The sequence below is a fragment of the Gigantopelta aegis genome, chromosome 10 (assembly GCF_016097555.1).
Source record: "Gigantopelta aegis isolate Gae_Host chromosome 10, Gae_host_genome, whole genome shotgun sequence".
In the NCBI taxonomy this organism is placed as follows: Eukaryota; Metazoa; Mollusca; class Gastropoda; order Neomphalida; family Peltospiridae; genus Gigantopelta; species Gigantopelta aegis.
In genome coordinates, this window is record NC_054708.1 from 70,222,196 (window position 1) to 70,244,602 (window position 22,407).

The 22,407-nt window shown below is 37.9% G+C and overlaps 1 protein-coding gene across 2 annotated transcripts in view; it reads right to left on the bottom strand.

Annotated features, from left to right (window-relative positions):
• The window catches only part of LOC121382731 (antiviral innate immune response receptor RIG-I-like), a 47,334-nt gene that overhangs the window by 5,150 nt on the left and 19,777 nt on the right, over positions 1 to 22,407 (bottom strand). For both annotated transcript variants that reach the window (XM_041512287.1, XM_041512288.1), the window contains exons 7-12: positions 18,904 to 19,085; positions 18,168 to 18,366; positions 16,940 to 17,102; positions 4,855 to 4,950; positions 1,421 to 1,590; positions 605 to 749 (exon numbers count right to left, since the gene is read on the bottom strand). In XM_041512287.1, the coding sequence (XP_041368221.1) occupies positions 605 to 749; positions 1,421 to 1,590; positions 4,855 to 4,950; positions 16,940 to 17,102; positions 18,168 to 18,366; positions 18,904 to 19,085 (955 nt within the window). The remainder of the gene's footprint in view (positions 1 to 604; positions 750 to 1,420; positions 1,591 to 4,854; positions 4,951 to 16,939; positions 17,103 to 18,167; positions 18,367 to 18,903; positions 19,086 to 22,407) is intronic.

Consider the following 22,407-nt stretch of genomic DNA (forward strand, 5'->3'; position numbering starts at 1 on the left):
CACTAAAAAATTACTTTAAAACAAGGTTTCATATGAATACATTTAAAAACACATTTCAGTTGATTAAAATAATGAGAAGATAATCTTGCCATATTTAAATTACATCCCACTAAAAAGTACTTTAAAACAGGGTTTCATATGAACACATTTAAAAACACATTTCAGTTGATTAAATAATGAGAAGATAATCTTGCCACATTTAAATAACATCCCACTAAAAAATTACTTTAAAACAAGGTTTCATATGAATACATTTAAAAACACATTTCAGTTGATTAAATAATGAGAAGATAATCTTGCCATCTTCATGAGAAGTTAAATAATCATTACATCCCACTAAAAATGACTTTAAAACAGGGTTTCATATGAACACATTTAAAAACACATTACAGTTGATTAAATAATGAGAAGATAATCTTCACTAAGTGGTTTTATATGTAGTTGGGATTATACAAATTCTACTTAGTTCCAACTGTATATTACAGTATTTAAATTACATCGAACTAAAAATTACTTTAAAATATGAACACATTTTAAAAAGACATTTCAGTTGATTAAATAATGACACAGTAATCATCACCAAGTGGATGTGACAGAAGCTTACTTTCATATGCGTCCCGTAACTCGGTGTCTACGTCGGTTGTACATCCTGCCTGATTCTCGTAGATCTCCGAGAATTTTGAGTCCATGTAATGTAAAGCATCTTCTGTACGACAATCTTCATTGAGAATTAGTGCATCATTATACACCTGAAATATTAACCAAATTTTTTTAACTATATGGTAGGCTATATGCATACAGGAGTGTCAGGAGCAATTAAAAGTTGGTACGGCCATGAAAGCACTGTATGTGATGAGATCTATACTATGCGAGAGCTATAGGAAGAGAAAAATCATTTCCTGGCCCAAAAAGTGATACTGTGTCCGCATATGGCCGTACTGCTTCCGACGCTCTTGGCATATATTATAACTAAACATATTTAAAATAGTATGTTGACTGAATATGAAATGACATTTTGTTTACATTCCTTGAATAGTCACCATTTCAGTTCTTTAAATTGAAAAAAAAATTGATGTTTCTGTTGCATGTTATAAGTAAGCAATTACAAAATGTATAATAAAATATAATAACTAAAACAAATATTAGTTACTGAAAAATCTAATACTAATTTGTTGGTAAAACATTTAATGAAACAATTCCCATTAAATTCAATTTTAAACATTTTGAATTTAATCAGCTGTGGCATATCCAAACAGCCACGAGCATATTGACTGGTACTATCGTCTTCTATTACATTACATTCATCTAACATTAGGCACAAACACCAGTCTAGCAGGTGACCAGACCACTGTTTAATGATTTGGATTAAAGATGACTGTGAACATTGTAATTACATTTCAAAAATTAATAATAAACTTGCCTCTAAATATCTGCGACGGGAAACAAATAACCTCTGCAGTTTTTGGTCATCAATTTTGGCAACTTCTCTTTTAAGGGCACTAATCCACTGTGAGTACTGGTCACATCCGCCCTGAGCTGGTGGAGTCAGTTTGGACTGCAGTGAACCTGTAGTCTGGGGGTCTGAAGTTCCTAAAAAGAAAACCGAAGAATGTTTTTACCAATCTGTCAAGTCCTGTAGTCTGGCGGTGTGAAGTTCCTAAAAAGAAAACCGAAGAATGTTTTTACCAATTTGTCAAGTCCTGTAGTCTGGCGGTGTGAGGTTCCAAAAAACAAAACCAAAGAATGTGTTTACCAATTTGTCAAGTCCTGTAGTCTGTGAGTGTGAAGTTCCAAAAAACAAACCGAAGAATGTTTTTACTAATTTGTCAAGTCCAAATCTGAATAATGGAGCTGACCACAAATTGCTCCTGTGACATACTGTGATGACAGATTGATATACTATTGGCAGGTATGTGTGCAGGGGGAGGCTTTCAGGGGTTTAAACCCCTCCTTGCTCAAGCAAATTTTCTTTTTTCTTAATATATTTTGGGGGGGGAGCATGACAACATTCCCCCTATAAACTTCAGTCACCACCATCTAGGACCCCCCCCCCCCCCCCCGCTAAGATTTTTGTACAAGCACCTGACTGGGATGATCGGACAAAGAAGGAAATATTTTATTTAACCACACACTCAACACATTTTATTTACGGCTATATGGCTATAAGGACTACACAGATATTGAGAGAGGAAAACCCGCTGTTGCCACTTCATGGGCTACTCTTTTCGATTAGCAGCAAGGGATCTTTTATATGCACCATCCCACAGACAGGCTAGTACATACCATGGCCGTCATGATGCACTGGCTGGAATGAGAAATAGCCCACTCGGTCCACCGATGGGAATGGATCCCAGACCGACCGCGCATCGAGCGAGCACTTTACCACTGGGCTACATCCTGTCCCTGATCAGACAATGACCAGACTGTGTTGGTAACACATTTGTAAGTCAATAACTTCTACAGAACTAAAGTACTAATCAAAATTATACTCGGGTGATTTTCCAGTCTTATATATTATTTATGAAAATCGCTGCAATAAAAACCATAAAAATGTGTCAGTATTATCATGACCTGTTACAGTATTTAAACAACCGGTACAAAAAATGACAATTAATGACCTGTTATAGACAGAAATATGAGATTTATTTACAATTTTACTGTAAAACATATGTAATTTGAAACAGACTATAACACCCAGGTTGATATTGATTACATCTGACAGGTGAAATCATAAGTACCAAGCTAAGCAGAGAGGTGGTCTCAAAATTTACTGGTCCTTAGAACAACATGTCCGTGTAACTCGGCCATTTGGTCCACTCTGTAATCAGTTCTGATTGTGTTCAATTTAATTTTTTCCATCAGTTTTACTTTAGTGTCCACCTGGGTATAGTGTACTTTATGATCTTTAGCATTTGAAATATGTATACTGTCACTAATTTCTTTCTGTATTCGTTTTACAATGGGTGGTAGCTTATTTTCATATAGCTTGTAAACAGCACACTGGATAACCTGTTTGTCGAATTCATCAACAATATGTTTGCGACCTTTGGAAAGTTTTAATTTTGAGATAGCCCCTGGGGTTTATTTCCTTTCTTTACAACAAATTTGAGCTGCTGACATCCCATCTGTCCTAGCTGTTCTCTCAACAACTCTATTTAAAGTTATAACTTATAAGCAATTTCCCTCTCTTATTCTCCAGATGGAAAAAAGAATAAAAAGCTTTCACAAAGTTTACTAACTGTAACTGAGACTGCAGATCCTCATACCATATTGATACCAGAAATAATACACCTGTCCTTTCCAATACAATGAAGTTCAATAAACTGCTTTGTCAGATTAAGATTTGAAAAAATTATTTATTAGCACATTCATTATATGTTAGCAAATTTATATAATTATTTTATTTATTTGATTAAATTTGCTGGACTGCTATGTATTCTTACACTTAGTACTTGTGATTTCACCTGTCAGGTGTAATCAATATCAACCTGGGTGTTATAGTCTGTTTCAAATTACATATGTTTTGCAGTAAAAGTGTAAATAAATCTTATATTTCTGTCTATAACAGGTCATTAATTGTAATTTTTTGTACCGGTTGTTTAAATACCGTAACAGGTCATGATAATACTGACACATTTTTATGTTTTTTATTCCAGCGATTTTCATAAATAATATATAAGACTGGAAAATCACCTGGGTATAATTTTGATTAGTACTTTAGCTCTGGGTGAGGTGAAAAGTTTGCTAAATTATCTAGTATTAAACTTCAAAATTTGCAGCAAACCAGTTATTTTCCAACAAAATATCAATTATTACATGCAATTATTTTGCAAAATTAAAATAAAATATGGCAAGAGTCTTGATATTAGATTTAAATTAAATTTGTTTTGTTTAACAACATTTGGTAATTCTGACATAATCTTAGAAAGGAAACCCACTACATTTTCCCATTACTAGCAAAGGATCTTTTATATGCACCATCCCACAGACAAGATAGCACATACCAGAGCCTTTGATATTCCAGTCGTGGTGCACTGGCTAAATCGGCTGCGCATCGCCTTGATATTAGAGTTAAAAAAATTTGGTGTTTTGTTTGACTGGACAGTATATTCGCTAAAGACCTCGGGGCAATTTCACAAAACATTGTAAGTTTATGTCTGCGGTTAGCAATTATACTGGGCCTACATTTACAAGTGTTTGGCATCTAGTTCACGCAGAAAATTACATCATTAAGGAAAATGAAGCATTTTAAGGACAAAAGAAAATGAAATATGTGTATTTCTAAATATATCTGTCGGACTATAATAGTAATAAGAATTGTGGTTTAGTCATAGATTTATGCTTACGTGCAAAACTAGGCTTATGATGTGTTGTGAAATTGGGCCTGAATTGAAGTCACTTGTTCACAAGTGTGTACTCAGTGGCAGATCCAGAAAGTCCATTTAGGGGGGGCCCCAATGACATGAGGCAGGATTCCAAGGGAAGTTTGGGGGATGTTTGGAGGGGGATTGTAAAAAAAATGAAAAGAATATATAATAAAATTTTAACTGTCACAAAATTTAGGGGGCAGGGCCCTGGGCACCCTCCCCCCTAGATCCACCTCTGGTACTAGTACATCAATTTCACATGTGTACCATATAATTTATTGTTGCATGACGCCCAACAGCCAATGTATTTTTCATGCTGGGGTATTTTTAAACATTCATTCATTCCACATAAAGTTGTCATCAATGGGATTTGATTTGGTGGTATACACCCTAAAAACTTTGCTCTCCAGTCTAACCCTCCACCACCCCCCTCCCCACCCCCAGCACAATCACTTTATGGGTGTTGAATTGGAAGCAATAATCTTACCACAACTTTGAATCTTTATTTCTATTGGCTTCATCAGTCTCACTGTAACAAAGTTGTAAAATTTATCTTCTGTACGTTTATTACATCTCTGAACATCTGAAAAGAAACATTTCTCTATGAAAATAATCTGTTTAATGTAATAACTGACCACATAAAAAAATAAGAATTCTTGGGAGGGTGAATTTTTTTTTTTTTTAATGTCTGGTCACATTAAGTTCCTAATTATATTTGCACAGAATAAAATTCCAATTAACTTAAAGTTTTTAACTTAATTTTAGCATGTACAAGTTCAAATTGTAACCAATTGCCAGTTCGCATGAATTGAAAGTGTCATAACCTTCGCATGAACAGAACAATTTAATGCAATTTCACAAATATCAAATTATATGTCTATAGTCTGTACCACAGGGAACGCTTTTCTTTTTTTTCATATTATTGAATTTACTACAAGTTATTTATTTTTTAGCCAATTGTTTTCTAAATGGCACACAAAAATTGTTTGTTTTTTATTTATTTCCAAAACACTTTTACTTTTCTTGTCTTGAAAAAGATGAAAAATAAATTCACATAAGTGGCCTATTGAATAACAGTGATAGAAATAAGCAGACATTTTCACTAGTCCACCGGACAAGTACATCTAGAAATCTACTTGTCTGCCAATATTTTCACTTGTCCAAATAAATGGTTTGTTTCATTCAAGTGAAAGGACGATGTTTTTTACTGCTCAAAATAAAACTGCATTGAAAATGCTTTACTTGTCCATAGGACAACCATCGAGTAAACATTGTTTGTCCAAGCATATTTTTACTTGTTGGGATAAATGTGCTTATTTCAAACATTGAATAATAATGTCACCCTTGTTTTGGAATACAGTTTGGAACATTTAGCATACTCTTATTAGGTACTTTTAAAGATGATTTGCAATTCTTACATGAAACCAATAGCAAGATTAACACATTTTACTCATTATTGGAAATACAAAGTATATACAATAAAATAGTTTTAAACTGTATAGCCCGTAGTTAATAATAATAATAATAATAATAATAATAATAATAATAATAATAATAATAATAATAAATTCTTTATTTAGTGAGGTAATACAGTTAGCAAAAGCTAATCTTCCCTGAGGCCCTCAGATACAAACAATACAGAATTACAATACATACATTTATGAACAAATAGAAAATACATATATGGCAATAAACATATGTACAAATGATATTATTTTAGAAAATATTTCTTGAGTCTATATTTAAAAACAGCAGTATTTGGTGATGATTGGATAACTTTAGGTAACTGATTCCAAAGTACTGGTCCAGAGTAACTGAAAGCATGTTTAAATAGAGACATTTTAGGTTTTGGAATTAATAGATTTCCATCCTCTACATTTCAAAGGTTGTAGGGATTGTTTTCTCCAACATATATTAATAAGTTTGAAAGCTAGTTTGGGACTTCATTGTAAAGAATTTATAAATTTGTAAACATTTGTGATAGTGGATTCGTGTTTCCATTGTCATCCATTTTAACTGTTTAAATAGTGGGGCAGATGGAGTAATAGTATTACTAATATCATCCTTGCAGCTCTCTTTTGCAGTTTTAGTAAACATTCTAATCCATCCTGATTACAGTTTCCCCAAATTACACAGCAGTAATCGATGAGTGGTAAAAATATACCCATTGAAAAAGGTTTCTTGCATCTAACTTTAAATACCTAATGCTTTTTGATAAAAAATACTGACATCTAGAGATCAAGGAACATACATGTTTAACCCGATTTGTCCATTTTAAATTATTATGAACTTTGATTCCTAAAAGTTTTTCACAATCAGTGTGTTGCAGACGTTCTGAATTTATTATAAGAGAAATATCATTTTGGACATAACCATATGGAGTTTTTAGATTTGTGGGTGTTATAGTATCTAACATTGTTCTTTTAAGAAGAGCTTACAATAACCATCTACTTTACCTGATACTGTAGCATACTTGCCAACATTTTAGAATTAGAAAGTGGTAGGTGCACAGGTGTGTCACTATCACTGCTCGCAGTCTCCGCTACTTGCTGACCCTCCATCACTTCACTGTGACTCTACAAGTGGTGCCAAGAGTGATATGTTTCTTGTGTTTCAATTGGTCAATACTTTATGTGCAGTGAACCAAAGCGCCGCTTTTAGTTGTGAATATAGTTTCCTGCCAGAGGCCGCAAGCAGAAACTGAGGCAACTGACAACGCAGCATACTCTAGAATCTAGACCTAGTCATGGCTCACTAGCCGGAGTGCTGTCTAGTAGCCAGGCATACTGAAATAAGCTGGATTAATCATTATTTGATATCGATTTAAACCAAACACAATTTAAAGCTTAAATTTTCTCTTTTTTTACTGGGTTTTTGTTTTTTTTGGCTGAAAGTGGTAGGAATTAAGCTTTGAAATGCGGTAAGCGGTAGAACAGTAAAAAACTCAGTAGCCTACCATGTGAAGTGGTAGGGTTGGCAAGTATGCTGTAGTAAAGTTTTGCAGATTGTTTTTTCCAGGGTAATTTCAGAGGTTCTAGAATTCGGTGGCCCACTGCCCAAGGCCAGTGGTTTTGGGATTTGGGTCACTAAAAGTTACTTTGTGCAAAATGATACTTTGATGGCAAAAACCAAAAGTACTGCAGAACCTCTTCAAGACTACGTTGCTGCACTGCGCACATTATCAAAGACTTGCAATTTTTGTGAATGTATGAGAGACAGTCTAATGAGAGACCGTATCGTTCTTGGTATTACTGACAATGCTACAAGAAAACATCTGCTTCAAGAATCTGGTCTAAACCTCACTATATGTATTGATATCTGTCGATGTGCTGAAGCTCCATCATCTCAAGTGCGATCCATTGGATGTGAAGAAATGTCTGCCCATGCAATCACAAGTCACTCATCAGGAGGAAAGTTAAAGCCCAAATGCAAGTTCTGCGGGAAAACTCATCCTTTTAAGAAATCACTTTGCCCTGCTTGGGGAAAAATGTGCAAAATGTGTAAAAAGAAGAATCATTTCGCAGAGAAATGTCCTACGAAACGAGAACGTAAGAATATCCATCTGCTGGAGAATATTCGGATTAATTCTAATTCTGATTCTGAACAACTTCTCTCAGTAACAGACAGACAACAGAAGATAATTAAGGCAGATCAACGAGAAACCTGTCACATTCCCGATTGACTATGGTGCATCTGTGAACTTCATTCCTGAAAAGTATATCAAAGATACTTCTACTCTTATCTGTGCAAGACATCACTTCATATGTGGAACAAGACAGTTCTACAGCCGAAAGGGAAGACAAGAATAACTCTCTGCAATCCAAAGACTAGGAAGAAGTACTCGATTGAATTCTTTGTTGTTGCTGAAAACCTGATCCCATGGTATAGGAAAGCAAACATCTGATGCCATGGGTCTTATAACTGTCAATTACAACAAATTCGAGAGTGTGGCGAATCTTGCCTAAGCTAGCAAATGCAAAAGTTTTCTCAAAACTTGATCTAAGCTCTGCTTACTGGCATGTACTTCTAGATGAAGAATCTAGTCTTCTTACTACATTTCAGACACCATTTGGCCGGTATCGATGGAAAAGGCTGCCCTTTGGAACCTCTGTGAGCTCAGAACTCTTCCAGAAACGTCTGAATGTTGTACTGCAAGGTCTTGATGGGGTGATCGGTGTGTCTGATAATGTCATTGTCTATGGATCTGGTGAAGACCTAGAATCTGCTACAGAAGACCATGACAAGAATCTCGCTGCTTTGCTCAACAGATGTCGATCTGTGGGAATGAAGCTGAATAAAGATTAAGCTGAAATCCGAAAAAACGAAATGACTTTTCTGGGTCACAAGGTAACCAGTGAAGGCTTGAAGACTGATCCCGAGAAAGTTGATGCTATCCTAAAGATGAAGAAATCTGAAAACGTTGAAGATGTCCAGCATTTCTGTGGTTTTGTAAACTAACTGGCAAAGTTCTTGCCTAAGCTATCTGATGTTATTGAACCTATCAGAAAACTGACTCGTATTGGTGTGGTATGGAACTGGACACCAACTCATGATGAAGCCTTCAAAGCTGTCCAGAAACTGAAGCTCCTGTTCTGGTGTACTATAACCCTGAGCATGAACTTACTACTCAGTGTGATGCTAGCCAGAAAGGACTGGGTGCTGTCTCAGTGCAAGATGGCCAGAAACTGAAGCTCCTGTTCTGGTGTACTATAACCCTGAGCGTGAACTTACTACTCAGTGTGATGCTAGCCAGAAAGGACTGGGTGCTGTCTTGATGCAAGATGGCCAGAAACTGAAGCTCCTGTTCTGGTGTACTATAACCCTGAGCGTGAACTTACTACTCAGTGTGATGCTAGCCAGAAAGGACTGGGTGCTGTCTCAGTGCAAGATGGCCAGAAACTGAAGCTCCTGTTCTGGTGTACTATAACCCTGAGTGTGAACTTACTATTCAGTGTGATGCTAGCCAGAAAGGACTGGGTGCTGTCTTGATGCAAGATGGCCAGAAACTGAAGCTCCTGTTCTGGTGTACTATAACCCTGAGTGTGAACTTACTACTCAGTGTGATGCTAGCCAGAAAGGACTGGGTGCTGTCTTGATGCAAGATGGCCAGAAACTGAAGCTCCTGTTCTGGTGTACTATAACCCTGAGCATGAACTTACTATTCAGTGTGATGCTAGCCAGAAAGGACTGGGTGCTGTCTCAGTGCAAGATGGCCAGAAACTGAAGCTCCTGTTCTGGTGTACTATAACCCTGAGCATGAACTTACTACTCAGTGTGATGCTAGCCAGAAAGGACTGGGTGCTGTCTCAGTGCAAGATGGCCAGAAACTGAAGCTCCTGTTCTGGTGTACTATAACCCTGAGCGTGAACTTACTACTCAGTGTGATGCTAGCCAGAAAGGACTGGGTGCTGTCTTGATGCAAGATGGCCAGAAACTGAAGCTCCTGTTCTGGTGTACTATAACCCTGAGTGTGAACTTACTACTCAGTGTGATGCTAGCCAGAAAGGACTGGGTGCTGTCTTGATGCAAGATGGCCAGAAACTGAAGCTCCTGTTCTGGTGTACTATAACCCTGAGCGTGAACTTACTACTCAGTGTGATGCTAGCCAGAAAGGACTGGGTGCTGTCTCAGTGCAAGATGGCCAGAAACTGAAGCTCCTGTTCTGGTGTACTATAACCCTGAGCGTGAACTTACTACTCAGTGTGATGCTAGCCAGAAAGGACTGGGTGCTGTCTTGATGCAAGATGGCCAGAAACTGAAGCTCCTGTTCTGGTGTACTATAACCCTGAGCGTGAACTTACTACTCAGTGTGATGCTAGCCAGAAAGGACTGGGTGCTGTCTCAGTGCAAGATGGCCAGAAACTGAAGCTCCTGTTCTGGTGTACTATAACCCTGAGCGTGAACTTACTACTCAGTGTGATGCTAGCCAGAAAGGACTGGGTGCTGTCTTGATGCAAGATGGCCAGAAACTGAAGCTCCTGTTCTGGTGTACTATAACCCTGAGTGTGAACTTACTACTCAGTGTGATGCTAGCCAGAAAGGACTGGGTGCTGTCTCAGTGCAAGATGGCCAGAAACTGAAGCTCCTGTTCTGGTGTACTATAACCCTGAGTGTGAACTTACTATTCAGTGTGATGCTAGCCAGAAAGGACTGGGTGCTGTCTCAGTGCAAGATGTCCAGAAACTGAAGCTCCTGTTCTGGTGTACTGTAACCCTGAGCATGAACTTACTACTCAGTGTGATGCTAGCCAGAAAGGACTGGGTGCTGTCTCAGTGCAAGATGGCCAGAAACTGAAGCTCCTGTTCTGGTGTACTATAACCCTGAGTGTGAACTTACTACTCAGTGTGATGCTAGCCAGAAAGGACTGGGTGCTGTCTTGATGCAAGATGGCCAGAAACTGAAGCTCCTGTTCTGGTGTACTATAACCCTGAGCATGAACTTACTACTCAGTGTGATGCTAGCCAGAAAGGACTGGGTGCTGTCTCAGTGCAAGATGGCCAGAAACTGAAGCTCCTGTTCTGGTGTACTATAACCCTGAGCATGAACTTACTACTCAGTGTGATGCTAGCCAGAAAGGACTGGGTGCTGTCTCAGTGCAAGATGGCCAGAAACTGAAGCTCCTGTTCTGGTGTACTATAACCCTGAGCGTGAACTTACTACTCAGTGTGATGCTAGCCAGAAAGGACTGGGTGCTGTCTCAGTGCAAGATGGCCAGAAACTGAAGCTCCTGTTCTGGTGTACTATAACCCTGAGCATGAACTTACTACTCAGTGTGATGCTAGCCAGAAAGGACTGGGTGCTGTCTTGATGCAAGATGGCCAGAAACTGAAGCTCCTGTTCTGGTGTACTATAACCCTGAGTGTGAACTTACTATTCAGTGTGATGCTAGCCAGAAAGGACTGGGTGCTGTCTCAGTGCAAGATGGCCAGAAACTGAAGCTCCTGTTCTGGTGTACTATAACCCTGAGTGTGAACTTACTACTCAGTGTGATGCTAGCCAGAAAGGACTGGGTGCTGTCTCAGTGCAAGATGGCCAGAAACTGAAGCTCCTGTTCTGGTGTACTATAACCCTGAGCATGAACTTACTACTCAGTGTGATGCTAGCCAGAAAGGACTGGGTGCTGTCTCAGTGCAAGATGGCCAGAAACTGAAGCTCCTGTTCTGGTGTACTATAACCCTGAGCGTGAACTTACTATTCAGTGTGATGCTAGCCAGAAAGGACTGGGTGCTGTCTCAGTGCAAGATGGCCAGAAACTGAAGCTCCTGTTCTGGTGTACTATAACCCTGAGCGTGAACTTACTACTCAGTGTGATGCTAGCCAGAAAGGACTGGGTGCTGTCTCAGTGCAAGATGGCCAGAAACTGAAGCTCCTGTTCTGGTGTACTATAACCCTGAGCGTGAACTTACTACTCAGTGTGATGCTAGCCAGAAAGGACTGGGTGCTGTCTCAGTGCAAGATGGCCAGAAACTGAAGCTCCTGTTCTGGTGTACTGTAACCCTGAGCGTGAACTTACTACTCAGTGTGATGCTAGCCAGAAAGGACTGGGTGCTGTCTCAGTGCAAGATGGCCAGAAACTGAAGCTCCTGTTCTGGTGTACTGTAACCCTGAGCGTGAACTTACTACTCAGTGTGATGCTAGCCAGAAAGGACTGGGTGCTGTCTTGATGCAAGATGGCCAGAAACTGAAGCTCCTGTTCTGGTGTACTATAACCCTGAGCGTGAACTTACTACTCAGTGTGATGCTAGCCAGAAAGGACTGGGTGCTGTCTCAGTGCAAGATGGCCAGAAACTGAAGCTCCTGTTCTGGTGTACTGTAACCCTGAGCGTGAACTTACTACTCAGTGTGATGCTAGCCAGAAAGGACTGGGTGCTGTCTCAGTGCAAGATGGCCAGAAACTGAAGCTCCTGTTCTGGTGTACTGTAACCCTGAGCGTGAACTTACTACTCAGTGTGATGCTAGCCAGAAAGGACTGGGTGCTGTCTCAGTGCAAGATGGCCAGAAACTGAAGCTCCTGTTCTGGTGTACTGTAACCCTGAGCATGAACTTACTACTCAGTGTGATGCTAGCCAGAAAGGACTGGGTGCTGTCTTGATGCAAGATGGCCAGAAACTGAAGCTCCTGTTCTGGTGTACTATAACCCTGAGCGTGAACTTACTACTCAGTGTGATGCTAGCCAGAAAGGACTGGGTGCTGTCTCAGTGCAAGATGGCCAGAAACTGAAGCTCCTGTTCTGGTGTACTGTAACCCTGAGCGTGAACTTACTACTCAGTGTGATGCTAGCCAGAAAGGACTGGGTGCTGTCTCAGTGCAAGATGGCCAGAAACTGAAGCTCCTGTTCTGGTGTACTGTAACCCTGAGCATGAACTTACTACTCAGTGTGATGCTAGCCAGAAAGGACTGGGTGCTGTCTTGATGCAAGATGGCCAGAAACTGAAGCTCCTGTTCTGGTGTACTATAACCCTGAGCGTGAACTTACTATTCAGTGTGATGCTAGCCAGAAAGGACTGGGTGCTGTCTCAGTGCAAGATGGCCAGAAACTGAAGCTCCTGTTCTGGTGTACTATAACCCTGAGCGTGAACTTACTACTCAGTGTGATGCTAGCCAGAAAGGACTGGGTGCTGTCTCAGTGCAAGATGGCCAGAAACTGAAGCTCCTGTTCTGGTGTACTGTAACCCTGAGCGTGAACTTACTACTCAGTGTGATGCTAGCCAGAAAGGACTGGGTGCTGTCTCAGTGCAAGATGGCCAGAAACTGAAGCTCCTGTTCTGGTGTACTGTAACCCTGAGCGTGAACTTACTACTCAGTGTGATGCTAGCCAGAAAGGACTGGGTGCTGTCTCAGTGCAAGATGGCCAGAAACTGAAGCTCCTGTTCTGGTGTACTGTAACCCTGAGCGTGAACTTACTACTCAGTGTGATGCTAGCCAGAAAGGACTGGGTGCTGTCTCAGTGCAAGATGGCCAGAAACTGAAGCTCCTGTTCTGGTGTACTGTAACCCTGAGCGTGAACTTACTACTCAGTGTGATGCTAGCCAGAAAGGACTGGGTGCTGTCTTGATGCAAGATGGCCAGAAACTGAAGCTCCTGTTCTGGTGTACTGTAACCCTGAGCGTGAACTTACTACTCAGTGTGATGCTAGCCAGAAAGGACTGGGTGCTGTCTTGATGCAAGATGGCCAGAAACTGAAGCTCCTGTTCTGGTGTACTGTAACCCTGAGCGTGAACTTACTACTCAGTGTGATGCTAGCCAGAAAGGACTGGGTGCTGTCTCAGTGCAAGATGGCCAGAAACTGAAGCTCCTGTTCTGGTGTACTATAACCCTGAGCGTGAACTTACTACTCAGTGTGATGCTAGCCAGAAAGGACTGGGTGCTGTCTCAGTGCAAGATGGCCAGAAACTGAAGCTCCTGTTCTGGTGTACTGTAACCCTGAGCGTGAACTTACTACTCAGTGTGATGCTAGCCAGAAAGGACTGGGTGCTGTCTTGATGCAAGATGGCCAGAAACTGAAGCTCCTGTTCTGGTGTACTGTAACCCTGAGCGTGAACTTACTACTCAGTGTGATGCTAGCCAGAAAGGACTGGGTGCTGTTGATGCAAGATGGCCAGAAACTGAAGCTCCTGTTCTGGTGTACTGTAACCCTGAGCGTGAACTTACTACTCAGTGTGATGCTAGCCAGAAAGGACTGGGTGCTGTCTTGATGCAAGATGGCCAACCAATTGCTTATGCCAGTCGTGCCTTGACAGAGACAGAAACTCGGTATGTGCAAATAGAAAAAGAAATGTTGGCTATTGTGTTCTCCTTGGAGAAATTCCACCAGTATACATTTGGTCGACACACAAATGTTGAAAGTGACCACAATCCTTTGGAAGCAATTCTACAGAAACCTCTTTCTGCAGCCCCAAGACATCTGCAAGGTATGATGCTACGTATTCAAGGCTATGACATTACTGTCAGATATAAGAGGGGTAAGGAGATGTACCTCGCTGACACCCTCTCCAGAGCTTACCTGACAACCTCACAAAATATGCAAGAAGACTTTGAGCATGTGAATATGGTGAGTTTCCTACCAATCAGAGATGAAAGACTTATCAAACTCAAGAGAGACTGACAAAAATTATTCTCTTCAGAAGCTGAAGTCTGTAATCGTACATGGATGGCCTGATGGCAAACAAAAGTTAGCTGCTGAACTTACACCATACTACAGTTTCCGTGATGAGATGTCTGTTCAAGATGGTCTGATTTTTAAAGGTGAAAGAGTTGTTGTGCCTTTTACCATGCGTCCAGAAATGAAAACTGCAGTCCACTCTTCCCATACTGGAATTGAAGGATGTCTGAAAAGAGCCAGAGAATGCTTATTTTGGCCCGGCATGTCTGCTGACATTAAGCATTACATCTCGACTTGTGAAACCTGCCGTACATTTGAGACCTCACAACCAAAAGAGACACTTATGAGCCATGAACTTCCTTCTCGTCAGTGGGAGAAAATTGGTATAGATCTATTCGAGCATGATGGAAAAGACTTTCTAGTTACTGTAGATTACTTAAGCAATTACTGGGAAATTGACAGACTCGAGAACACAAAATCATCAACAGTCATTAGAAAACAGAAATCGCACTTTGCTCGCTATGGTTGTCCCTGCATCGTTGTAAGTGACAATGGACCTCAGTTCATCTCTACATCATTCGCAAACTTCTCCAAAGAATGGGATTTTGAACATCGAACCACTAGTCCCTACAACAGCAGAGCTAATGGAAAAGCAGAGTCTGCTGTCAAGACTGCCAAATCTCTCCTGAGAAAGAACAAAGAACAAGACCAGTTTCTTGCATTGCTGAACTACCGCAACACTCCTACCCAGGCGACAGGAACAAGTCCTGTACAACGATTCTTCAACAGAAGAACCAGAACTCTACTTCCTACCTCACAGAATCTTCTCAAACCATTAATCAACATAGAAAATGAAAGAATGAAGCTACATGATCAGCAGAAAAAACAAGCAAGACTGTACAACAAAAACGCCAAAGATTTACCTCCCTTAGAAGAAGGGAAACCTTTTCAGATCGGTGAGAAGTAGGCAAATGGTCTAGTTAAAAATCGCCTTGATGAACGCTTCTATGAAGTCGTGGTTGGAGTTGCCATCTACAGACGCAACCATGTACATCTGAAAAAAACTTCAGAACCTCCACCATCGGAACCTTCGTGCATGGAACCTACCGGAATAACCAACAGTACTAATTTTAAAGGACTTCCTGTGACACAAGAAACTGTTATTAGTCCAACCGTGAAGAGTCCATGCAAACCTTCCAGTCCTGCAAAGATCGGATCTAAAATACCAATCCGTACGTGATCTGGACGTGTTGTGAAAACTCCAGCCATGACAGACTTTGTTAAATTTTAATGTTCTTGAACAAATGTCTGTGCAAGTATTATTTGATTAATTGTCAGTTAATTTTTTGTATATCTAAAGAAATTAACACTAACTGTTTGATGGGTTTAATCAGTAGACTGTTATTGTGTTCGCATTTACTTATCTGTGGCACTACTTTGTGAAGGAGTTATATCTGGATTTTAAATCAACAAACTCATTAATGTTTAAAATTTATGTGGTTATGAACAGTTCTGTTCTATCTGGACTCTAAAAAGCAAACACTAGCAGTGTTTAATTTTAAAGTCATTACAGATGATTTATTAAAAAAAGGGGGATGTTATGATACATTCGGTCTACCATAGTTGGTAACACACGTCTATGACGTACTTCCGGTCTTGTTGATTTTTCCACTAGTGCACAGTAAAGGTTGATAACTTTTGATCGTCTTCTTTTATTCTTTGAAGTTCAAAGGAACTTAAACAGTGTGTGTGGGGGGTGAGAGGGGTAAGCCGTAAACTGTAATAGATTTATGCTAATAAAGGTTCTTGTATCTTTTTACTTTTTGGGAGTTTCTTAATATGTAACTTTATTCTAAACTGATGAAAAAATTTTGCATATTGTAAATTGACAAATTGATTAAACATAATCTCAGAATGAAAAATATACATTTAAAAGTTAATTATTTTAATTTACTGGGTTTTTTGTTTTATCAGCAGTTAAAATTGGGCAAGTGAATTTTTCATCATGGCCAGTGAATTTTCAAATCCACTTGCCCTATATGGCAAGTGAATTAAAAAAATATTCTAGAACCCTGAATTTCCATCTCCGCTTATTAGAACACAATGAGCCAAATTTATATTGCATAATACATACATACATACACGCACGCACACATGGATGCCTCAATAGCTCAAAAGGTATCGTGGCAAGTCTGCAAAGTTGTGGGCGATTCAGTGCCATAGGTTAGAGTCCCAGCAAATGGCATGGGACAATTTGTGAGGCCAGAAAGGGTTTAATTATCCCCTGCGCCAGTGCGTTAATATCTATGTATGTAACAGTCAACCTCGACATACATACAATATATAAATATTCATACATCAATACATACATGCATACATACATACATTTACAATGCTTAAACACCTGCATTTAATAAAAGCAGGCTTCATAAATTCAGCCTTGTTTGAACTGTGTGGATAGTAATCTTACCTACGTCAGTAACCTTGGCAAACCGAGCAAGACTTTCTGCATTCTTTTCTACAGTTACCACGGTTTCAGCATCGAGATTAGCACACAGGCTCTTGATGTGGGTCACAGCACCTTCAAGGCTGCTAGCTTTACCCACTCCAACAGAGGCAGTCAGACCTACAATCTGTGAAATAAATGTGTTTAAATAGAAAAAAAATATTAGTCTGAGGGTTTTTTAATCCGAGAAATAAAAGCTTCTCTTTAAAAATTAATCATATCACATTGACAGCACAAGACAGAATCCAAGGCAGGGAAACATTTTGTTTTCCAAATTTTGATTAGGAACAACGACTGGTTAATGTTTTAAAATTGTATAGCAATCTCTGAAACTTGTGTAGTAAATTGTAATGTGATACTGAACAAAATGTTCCCTGCTAGCATGTTTTGACATGATCACCGACCCCCATTGTCTAGAATGATGATACATTTACATCATTCCAAACTTGTTTGGAGGAGGACCGCCACTCTAAAGACTGATCTGACAAATCTGAACATATTTCTGTACAAGACAGAGTTCAAAGGATAATAATATTGTTAAAGTGTAAAATTTATAATTGCACCAAAAGTGTATGCATATTTTCATAATGATGTTCATAACATGCTTTTGAGAAACTCAGAATTCTCGGATGTCAAAAAAAAGTTTTGTTGTATGCAATATCGGACTTAAAATCACTGACTCTACTGTCTGAGGTATTTACATGTACTTTTTCTATTTGACATGAAATGTATGAGTAATTTAATGGTTTTAAAAATAAACAGAGAATACTACATGAGTGCATGGCTTTTAGATACCAGTTATTATCAGTTGTTTTATAACCTATCTAATGAGATAAATGGTATCTAACGGACATTGGTGTCTAAATTGATATGCAACACATGTGATACTAAAAGTATCACATACATTTCTCTCTAATGGGTGTATAAGAAGCTGTAATTGCTGAAAATATTTTACCCTGTCTGATAATAATGTCTACTGTCTCTGAAAGCATCTGGTGTGCTATACGGCACAAAACACTGATGGGATGGGAACTCTTTTTACATGCCCATATCCACTGAAGGTTCAGGCATGCCCATCTTGGACTTAACCTCTTGACATCGCCAGTGGCTAATTCCAGGACAGGAGGGTGGGGTGGGGGGATAAAGCAGGTAAAAACTTGACTGTGTGGTCTATTTTAAACAGATGTTATACCTGAGGAAGTCTGATATAATCTGCATTTTCTCCAAACTTCAAGTCCATATACAGATGCATGATCTCGTTAAATGGGTGCCTTGCTTTGGTGTGGTGACACTCATCAAATATCAGCATGGATATTGTGCACAGGCTTTCAATTTCCTTGTCTCTCAGGGCATCGAGAAGTATTTGAGCAGTTAAAAACAGAATCTTGTTTCTAGAAAGTAGAATTATAATCAGTGCTATCAGTCAGCCTGTATAAAGAGTCAAAAATCACTATATATCATGGTATTATTACAGTCTGTCTATACTAATTAGTCAAAATTAAATCAATCCGTGAATATGGTATTGTTGTTGTTATGATTATAATTATAATTATAATAATAATTATTATTATTATAGATGTGCATCTAATTAAATAATATATATTAAATGTTATTTAACAAATACAATTAATTCATAGAGATTATGACAAATGTATGAAAGCTGTACAAAATTTATGAGATTTTTTTTTTATTATTATTATTTCTGACCACGCTCTCAAATGTACCTATATTTGCTCCTGAATTTCAAGAATCTCCAAGGTTTTAAAACACTGTCGTAGAGTGTAGACACAACATTCTACAAGCTATCAACTCCATCCTACATTTGTACATGTTAATTTTCGCAATTATCCTATAATAACATAATTTTTAATGAAACAACATTGTGTGGATACTGAGCTGATTCAAACCAAACAAACACACAGTCGTACCTATCGAGCAGGTCTTTCAGTGGAACTTTGTTTGTGTCCTGTGTGTCACCACTGACAAGTTGAAGTGGCCAGTCAGCATTCATGTACTCTTTGCAGGAATCAAACTGCTGCTTCGCCAAAGCCACTTGGTTAACAAGAAATATTATTTTCCTCACACCTACTCCCCTTTTCTTTAAATGTTCCTGTTCAAAAACAATTATCATCATTTATTCAAAATTAACTTTAATGATATGCTATACTGAATTTATGTATTATGTTCTGATATACATGTGAATATAAAAAAAACTTGGTAGAAAACCTGTAACAAAACAAATTACTATTCTGAACAGAAAAATAAAGTCAAAGAGTGCATGATAAAAACTATAAAAGTCACGTTTTGGTGAAATAAATATTTGTTTTTCACTATCCTAATCTATCAAAATCATGGTTTTGAAACCGGTTAAATTGTTCTATTACCCCAGTGAGCACTCCTAACCGCAAAATAAAAATCATAATTTCTCACTGAGAAATTATTATACATTGGTGCAATGTACAGTATTATTGGACAATGTTATACTTACAAACCAATGACTTTGCCTGTACTAAATGTGACTTCATCATGATTTGGCAAACATACATAATGATGTCATGAACTTAAAAGCATTTGGATTTCCATCTTTCGGTTTTTATTGTTAAATTTGTAATAAAATGATATTTTAATAGAATTCATTACAGTATTTGGACAGAATAAATAGAACTTTGGTTTTTAAAAATCATCTGTGATTATGAATAAAATGCAAAGTCATAGCAATAGTGTGTAAAGTTGTCCATATTGTTTTTATATAAATGTGGTCATAATACAAATAGAAGGTTCTTAAAATAAAAATATGGCTGAGGTAATAAACAGAATTCAGTACGTTATTATCAAATTTATATCCCTCGTGAAATAATGTTCAGTTGTCACTTCCAAAAGCTCACGACAACTGAACATTATTTGACTCGGAACATACATTTGATAATAACTGCTAACTCATTTATTATCCTCTATATTTTGTTCATGTAGTGAAAACATTCATTTTGCGAGCCTTCATTAGTTACTTTCAGAAAATAATTATCAATGTCCACAAGTCCAAATTAAAACAAATTCCATGATATTATTTATCAAAAAACTAATTTTAAAAGCCCCTTACATCAAGTATATCAATAACAGTGTTCTCGCTGCTCCATTTAAGCGGGGCGGCCCGTCCTGCTATTGCATTTTACCGCCCTCCTTTCACGTTCTCCGCCCTCCTTTATTTTTCTGCGCCCCTCTTTATTTTCCAGCACCATACTATATTTTCCAGCACCTATCTTCGCTATTTCCAAATGCACACTTTTTTCCACACATAAAAACCCCACAATGATCAGTCTGCCCACTGGACATCAAAGGAAACAAGCCGTGTTGTGTACGAAAAAGCTACTGACGAAACATTTACGACGGTTACCGTAACATAATTTAATAGTATTTTTAACAGCCTCTATTTTGTCCTATACCTGTATCCATTTGTATGTTTAATACAAACAATAAAAGTTATAATTTTATTTGAGCAATGAAAACATTTTTATTTTTTATGGCTTCGGCAATCTCCGACTGGAAAACCCCCACTTATTTGGCGCCAAATTTGTCACGTGATCAGAACGGTCACTCTATCTTTTGTTTCCACTAACTGTCGTCTGATATTTTGTCCTCAGTTGCAGATATAATTGATTGTAACTGACGATTTTTACTTTCTGTCACTTCTGTCATTCTGTTTATTCAGCAGTTCTTATAACATAATGTAAACTTTTCATTTTGGGGGGGGGGGGATATCACCGCTTATAAAATCAATGGAAGTGGTAGTATTTGGCATTAAAATCATTCATCTTGGGTGCCAAATAATATATACACCGCCACTACAAAAACAAAACTACTTTTTATCAGTTGGCGATAATATTTTATCACAGCGATCGATTCATTCGATGATGATGGGAATAACAAAAAAAATTTTCGACATTAGGGGATTACACAAATTTCTTTTTTTGTTTTTCGTATGTCTTGAAATCTTTATTAAAATAATATTAAAACTTTGATCGGTTCAGCAAAACCGGAACTGCCAGTGAATATCAGACCGATAACATCTTCGGTTCAGTTAAAAGACGAGTCTGCTTGTATTTCATATAAACTTTTTTTTTTAAGGGTGTGGTGCTGCGCGGCCGCCCTCCTTTAATTTTTACCCAGCGAGAACACTGAATAACATCCTTCAACTATAAAGTATTCTGTGTAGTTTATGTGCAGTGAATATTCAATAATTGTACAATATTTTATTATTATTATTATTATTTTTTTTTTTTAAATATTTATTCAAGTCCCTCATTTACATGACAAACAACTCATGCTGAGGACAAAACATGAGTCGCGGACAGCTCCAATACCTGACATAATTATTAGATTGTAAGTAAACTTTCATATTAATACATGTAAACTATACAAATCATATAAGCAAAACAAGACAAATGATACCACTATGGTTTATAAATGTAATAATAAAATAATAAAAAAAAAAAAAAAAATGTTATGATTTCTGTCAGGCTAGGTTATAGAAGAGGGAGTAAATACGGGAATAAAGATAATAAGTATAAATAAATAAATAAATAAATAAATAAACCAATAATAATAATAATTAAAAAAAATAATAATAATAAATAAATAAATAAAATAAAAAAGAAGAAAACAGAAAAGACTTCACACACACACACACACACACGCTCACACACACACACACACGCTCACTCACTCACTAACTCACATACACATAACGTAGACGTAAACGTAGTTACTGTTAAAAAGATCCTTTATATTTCATATATGTATATACATAGTAATTAGAAAAATATTGATTTCCTGTGCAGTCTTGCAAAGTTCTGCGATCCTATTTTACTAACATTTCATGTTTTAACGTATGAACTGTTGGTTGTGGGGGAAAAGGAAGGTGCAACATACATAAGTAAATAAATAACCGAATACTTGAATTATCAAGTTATGTTTTCAAAGAGAGAATGGTACATGGACCACTTAGTAAAGAATTTATTGATACTGTTGTTACTGAAGTGTATATGTTTTTCTACAATGTAGCTTTGTTTAATTTCACATTTAAAATGTGTAATGTCTAGCTGTATCTGTTGGACTTTACATCGATATATAAAATATTTTGCTGAAAGTAATAAGAGATCAAAAACGGTGTCTGTCCTAATGTGCTTCTTATGTCCGAATATAACAAGTTCAAGAGAGAGTTTTAGGTTACTTATATGATTACAAGATGCCAATAACCAATTTAAAAATGTATTCCAGAATTCTTGAACAATATCACATTCCCAAAAGAGATGTATTATAGATTCTTTACTTTTATGACAAAAGCTGCACGCTTCACTATCAACAAGTTTCAACTTATAGGCAAATGTGTTAGTAGTCAATATTCTGTGTACTATTCTATATTGGAACCATCTTAA